Source organism: Poecilia latipinna, unplaced genomic scaffold, assembly GCF_001443285.1.
Source record: "Poecilia latipinna isolate Pla-1442-1.1 unplaced genomic scaffold, P_latipinna-1.0 Scaffold3565, whole genome shotgun sequence".
In the NCBI taxonomy this organism is placed as follows: Eukaryota; Metazoa; Chordata; class Actinopteri; order Cyprinodontiformes; family Poeciliidae; genus Poecilia; species Poecilia latipinna.
Window position 1 is genome coordinate 4796 of NW_015116181.1, and position 6494 is coordinate 11289.

Genomic DNA, 6494 nt, shown 5'->3' on the forward strand with positions numbered 1-6494 from the left:
AAAGATTCATATTTACAAAACTTTATTAAATACCAGATAAACAGAAACGGTCCAGTTTAGACTTTCTTGCTAAATTATGACAAATAAATAAATAAAATATGAAAATTTGAAACGAGGAAAACGAAGCTCCTTTGATCCGTTCAAACACTGAAGAGCAGAGAAACAAACAACGAGTGAAAAGAAACGAACTGGAAGATCAGAAGGAAACAACTTCCGCTGTTTATGAATAAAAAGGTTAAGATTTCACGATATAAATTAAATTAATGTTTGAGGTCAAAACTAATAGGAAAAAGATTATAATCTGATCAACAAACCCACCGTGATCTGAGCAACAAGGAAAATAAAAGTTAATTCTTAGGATTAGAAATATTACTCCCAATGTTTGATTAAAAGTTTTAATAATAAAGCAAAATATATTTTATAAACAGCCACACTCTAATTTATAATAGTGACATTTTAAATCATTTGTGTTTAATAATTAATTCTGATCATATTTCAGTGTTTTATTAAAGGCTGCCTCTAATCCCAGTCCTTCAGATTACCTATCAGGTTAAACACTAATATCAGTCTAATGGCAGTAATATAGATAATACAGATATGAGGATTTCTGCAGGTGTCAGAAAAGCAGATATGATGTTGACTGAATAAACTGAGCGCTTCTGGCCGGAAGGAGAACATGTGACAGATTATAATCATATTTACTGATTTATTAAAACACTGTTTGCACCAAACTTCAGGGATTTCTGTGATTTGGTTGATCATAACCGCCTCAGTTTTTAACTTTAAAATTCATCCTTCAGCCTCGATGAGGAGAAAGTTTGAAAATAAATCTGAGTTAATCGATTATGAATGTAATTATTTTAAATTGTAAAACGTTCTGTTGAAGTTAAATATTTAAATGAACCTTTTTAGTTTTCTGTGGATTTATTCAGACACACATGTTACATTAAACATGAGAACTTTGGATCATTTTATAAACAGTTCAGGCTAAACAGTCTTACATTAAATCACGTCAAGTTTAACATTGTTGTTTTTTTTTTTCGTTCATTTGAGCAAATAAAATGAGAAGCAGTCGGTGGCAAAAAGCACAAAGAAGCTTTTATAAAATATGTACAATAAAGTCAAGATTTCTTCTTTTTTCACCTTTATGGTTTCAGTATCCTTAACGTTAATTATTTGTTTTTTAGTTATTCATAATCCCTCCCGCCGCCACTCTTTGGGGTTCCGGTCATTTCGCCCTCCGCCATTTTCTGCCTTTTTTTTTTTAACTGAAAATCTCGGTACAAAAACGAACAAAGAGCAAAACTTGTGGTTCCATTTCGTACCTGTCATTTCAAAATGAATTATGGGTATTTTGCTCCTTCATAACTTCCTACGAAATTGAACCGCAAGGGATGCCGGTCATTTCGCGGTTTCGTAGTTACTTATTATTATTATTATTATTATTATTATTATTATTATTATTATTATTATTTATCAGTTTCGATGTTTTTGGGCGCCATTGTTTTTTTGTTTTTTTAGGTACGAAATAGAACCACCTGCAGATCAGTTTCTGCTCATCAGAAACGAAACGGATGAAAAAAATGTCCAGAAAAATATCAGCTGATCAAATGAAATAATTTGAGTATTTTTATGATTCTTTGTTTTTGAATAGTTTAAGTGCGTCGCTACGAAATGGAAGTAAGGAGGAGCGAAATGGAGCCACCAAGCAGCCCAACCAGTACCGGAACCAGAATCCCAGTTTGTTTTTGTATTTACAGTTAAATATGTACAGTGCAGCAATGTAACACGTCTTCATTGATTAGAAAAGCTCCAGGAACCCGGATGTTTCATAGGTAAACTTGTAACCCGCATAATCCATTTTTTCTCTTATGGAAAAAATGACCGCAGGGATCCAGGTCGGTTCGGTTGTTGGTTCGGGGTGAGATGCGGATCCTGCGGGTCGGTTCGGGGCCCCGCGGCCCGTCAGCTGTTGTACTGGCAGGCGTTGAGGCTGGAGCCGGGGCTCTGCAGGCCGCTGTATCCGAACGTGGGGTGCTGTTTGGACTTGAGTCTTAGGGTGGCCAGGCTGGAGTTACACGTGTCCCGGTAAACGCTGTACGGCGAGCCGGGAGGGCCATACGGACACGCAGAGGACGACATGGCCGAGTTGATGCCGGAGGTTCCGATGCCGTTCAGGTTGCTGATGTTGTTGAGGCCCGGGGCCGGCATGCCGGGCACGGCGGAGTGGCCCATGCCGGACGCCATACTCATGGAGGAGATGGAGTTCGGGGCGGAGAACATGGACTGCGAGGTGAGCGGACTCATGGAGTTGAAGAAGGTGAAGTTCTTGGTGGAGAGCGGCGCCGGGGCCAGGCCCTTGTTGGTCCAGTTGTTGTAGGTGTAGGTCGGGTACATGTCTTCGTAGGGCTGCATGAGGCCGCTGAACTGCGGCAGGTAGCTGTTCTTACACAGGTCCATCTGCTGGTTCCGCTCCCGCTTCCTCCACTTGGCCCGGCGGTTTTTGAACCACACCTGGAAGGTAAACACTGCGTCACTACGGCGGACACCCGGAGGCTGCCAGCCACACTATTCAGCTCCAGTCTGCTCACTAACTTGGCGCCAAATCACATTTATAATTATTATAAAATCCTGATTCATGTCAACATCCGACTCTAATTATAATACAGTTTAAGGATTCATGCAGATTATAGTTTATGATGCAGGAACTTTGATCAGGAAAATAATTTAATGCATTTAGATTTTAGAAACGTTTATTCGTTTTTTTAAAATATAAATAATATCAGTTTAGTTTGTATTATTGTGAAGAGTGCACAAAATATAAAAATTCACTGTAACGAAATTATTTACACTAATAATAATAATAATAATAATAATAATAATAATAATAATAATAATAATAATAATAATGTTTTCTCATCAGTTTATCTTCCTTTCCTTATCATGGGTTTTCCCCACGGAGCTGCTTTAACTCCCGTGGGTCCGTGAACGTTACATGAACATTTTTTAGATAGTTTTATATTTTATTGAGCTTTTATCAGTTTTTTAAGTGTATATCTTTTTATTAAATAAATATGACATACACGCTGAACTTTTTATAAATCGCTTTGCAATAATTTATTTCTGAACAAAAAACAATGAAACAATTTATCGTTATTCCAAATTAATTTTGGTTAATATTCCTGAGGTTGAATAATAATAACAATAATAAATATAAATCTGTTTAATACATTCTGTATAAATACTGAAGTTATTCTACGTCATTTTAATCCTTTTTTTCTGAAACGCGAAACATAATACATAATTTTTTGTCAATTAAAAAAAGCAAAATGATTTAATTTAAATTAAACTCCTGGTTGCATCGATTACAGAAGCTGATCGCATCAAACTGGATTACAGAAAAAACAGTTAAAAATCTAATCATATAAAATCAAAACGATCGAAACAAAAACAGTTTAAATGAAAACACGCAGTTTGATCCGCTGCTGTTTGCGCCACTTTAACTTTTATTTGAAGCTCCGACGGAGTCACTGCACGTTTACATCCAATATCAGAAATGAAAGAGTTACTAATATGATCTGTGCGCGAATTTATCTGAATAAAAGCTGCAGGTGGGAGCGGGGAGGACCGCACCGCCCCGCACCGCACCGCCCCGCACCGCACCGCCCCGCACCGCTCCGCGTTGCCACTTTGCGGAATCGTTTTTAATTCATAACTGAAACAGTTTAAGTGGGTCCGTCCGATGAAGAGGATTTATAACCTCAATAATCTCCAGAAGCTGCATCAGAAAAAATGAAGGAGAAAACAAAGCGACCAGAAGCGATTAAAATAAATTAAATTTGGTTCATCTGTGATCTGCAGCCACTTAGTGGTGCAATAATTCAAAATGTCACATTTAGCACACTAACAGAAATATCGTTTTATTTTTTATAAGTGCATGACAGAAAACTGCAGCTGGAAGCTGACTGTCCTCCTTCAAATGCAGGAGAGTCTGAACTCTGAGGAAATCCAAACCAAACGGACCGTTTGCTTTTCCACGCACGTTTCTCATAACCGACTAGAGAAACACGCACCTGGCTGCGCGGGGCCACGGCTCAACGAGAAGCCGCAAAAACCGAGAATGTAGCCAATTAAAAACCATGGAAAGGAAATGCTAAGTGTGTTCTGGTGTCATTAAGTCTAAAGTTTGTGATTAAACGGAGACAAAGATCCAAACTGGATCTAATGCAGATCTAATAAACATTTACAAAAAGTCAACAAGCTTCGTTTTTAAGTTTAATCTTTCGTCCTGATGTTTATTTGCGGAAACTCAAAGTGACAGTTTTGGATGTTTAAAATCATTTGAATAATTCCGGGTTTTCATTAAATCGCGTTTGATGAGAAACTTTTGACATGAAGTTCGTTCAGAGCCGCAAATCCTTCAGAAAAAAGCGGAACAATAAAATCCTTCAGTCTCATAAAGGTCAAACTATTTGACCCAGAATATAAATAATAGAGCATAAACTTCACTAATGCTGCGCATAAAAATAGACGGAAATACCTTAAACCCTGACAAAAACAGAGAGCCTCTAGTTGGTTTTCTGATTCAAAATACATAAGATTGATTCATGAAATTCTTGGACGTGTTTCCAACATGGCGCCGGGCCTCTTACCCGCACTCTGGCCTCCGTCAGGTTGGTCCAGACGGCGATCTCCTCCCTGGTGCTCATGTCCGGGTAGCGGTTCCTCTGGAAGGTGGCCTCCAGCTCCTGGAGCTGCTGGCTGGTGAAGTGAGTCCGCTGCCGCCGCTGCTTCTTCTTCTTCGGGTCGTCGGCGCTGCCGTCATCGCTGCGGTGCTCCGCGCTGCGCTCCTTCTCTGCGGGAAACAGAAACCAGCGGTGCGGTGAAGACATGCGGCGCGGTGCGGTTCTGCTCACGCAGCTTTCGACCTGGTCAAACGTTTCACACGCGGATTCAGTTTCCAACTTGCAAAACAGCGAAAGGTTTTAACCGAGCGGAGAGCGGAGAGCCTGAGGTCAGACATTTGCAAGTATTTTCATAAAATCCCGCAGCAGAGAAAGAAAAGCAAATATTCACACACATTTACAACCGATTCTGTTCTCACTGATAGGAATCTTTACATCAGGCCGCTCTTATCTGAGGTGGGATCTGTTGGAGAGGAACGTTCAGCCCAACACAAATATCTAAACCCCAAAGTTACATTTTCCACTTTAAACTCGTCAATAAATCAGACAGTGAACTTCAGCTGGGAGTTTGTTTCTGCTTTTGGGTTCAGATTGATGGTATTTATAGTTTGTTTAATTGTCTGACTGCAGGCCAGGCTCCGCACATTTTCCGTGACCCAGTCCGGGATCCGGCCCGGTGATTGGCTCAGGCAGCGCAGAACAAGAACAGAACAGATTTGGGGTGAAGCTGAACCTCTGAGTTCTGCTGGTGCGTAAATGAACGTCCCGCTGCGCGTTTCTCTGCTTTTTACGCACCAACATGATTTCCGCTCAATAAAAAGTGGATTTTACAGGAAGAGTCTGAATCCGTCCGGCGGTATCTACCTGCCAGCTCTGCGTCTGAGGACTCGCTGCTTGAGTTCTCTAAAGCTTCCCGGCCGGCCTCTGCTGGTCTCTGTAAATGAAACGCGGCGGCCACGTCACGGGGCGGCGCGGCTCTCACGGCCTCCGAGATTCTGTCCAAATTCATGCCACCTTAAAGAGAAGGATGCGGGACAGTGAGAAACTGGGTGAGTCCTGCTCTGCAGCAGCTGCGACACCGAAGATCCAGAATCACACCGCGACATGAGCGGCGCAGCCACGCGGAGGGTTTCCACCAGAGGTTCGGATTCCCCAAAACCCACAAAGTTTCTGTGGAGGTGAAACAACGCGAGGCATCAGGCAGATGGTCCGGTCCGGTCCGGTCTGCAGCGGCGCCGCTCTGCTGTGCGCTCTGACCGACTCGGAGCTCCGACTGTCAGGCAGCAGATCCTCCTCCTGCCGCTCGGAACCTCCCAGACCGACAGTCCAACCCACAGAACCTGCGCCGCGACGCACCCCCACCAGCCAGGGACTATGACGTCACAGCGTCCCGCTGATGTAAAAGTCCAAACTGCTCGGCTCGTTGTTGGAAAACATTCATGAGAATCTTGGCAGCAGATTCGGTTTGGTTTTATTTTTGCTCCAATAGAAACTTTATGGATTAAAAACGGGGCGTGGCCACATGAGCAAAATGATTTATGGATCAGTTTTAATGACACAAATAATAAATAAATGTTGCAACTTGTTGCTTCTCTTTTCATAATTCATAAATAGTTGATTTTGGTATTATTAATATTTCTGTGGTGGGAATCGGGAGCGCGCATTGTGTGCGGTTTTATTCATGTTTGCTGCGTTCCTGTGTGTGTGTGTGTGTGTGCGTGCGTGCGTGTGTGTGTGTGTGTGTGTGTGTGTGTGTGTGTGTGTGTGTGTGGGTGTGTGTGTGGGAGAGAGAGGGGGGGGGAGAAATAT

The 6494-nt window shown here is 41.9% G+C and overlaps 1 protein-coding gene across 2 annotated transcripts in view; it reads right to left on the minus strand.

Moving 5' to 3' along the window:
* Positions 1 to 1257: 1257 nt before the first annotated feature.
* pitx1 (paired-like homeodomain 1) overlaps positions 1258 to 6494 on the minus strand; it is a 17681-nt gene continuing 12444 nt past the window's right edge. Inside the window, exons 3-5 of one of the 2 annotated variants that reach the window (XM_015024195.1) lie at positions 5550 to 5699; positions 4653 to 4855; positions 1258 to 2514 (exon numbers count right to left, since the gene is read on the minus strand). In XM_015024195.1, coding sequence (XP_014879681.1) covers positions 1966 to 2514; positions 4653 to 4855; positions 5550 to 5699 — 902 coding nt within the window. In that variant the 3' untranslated portion in view covers positions 1258 to 1965. The remainder of the gene's footprint in view (positions 2515 to 4652; positions 4856 to 5549; positions 5700 to 6494) is intronic. The other variant, XM_015024196.1, reaches the window with a different exon arrangement.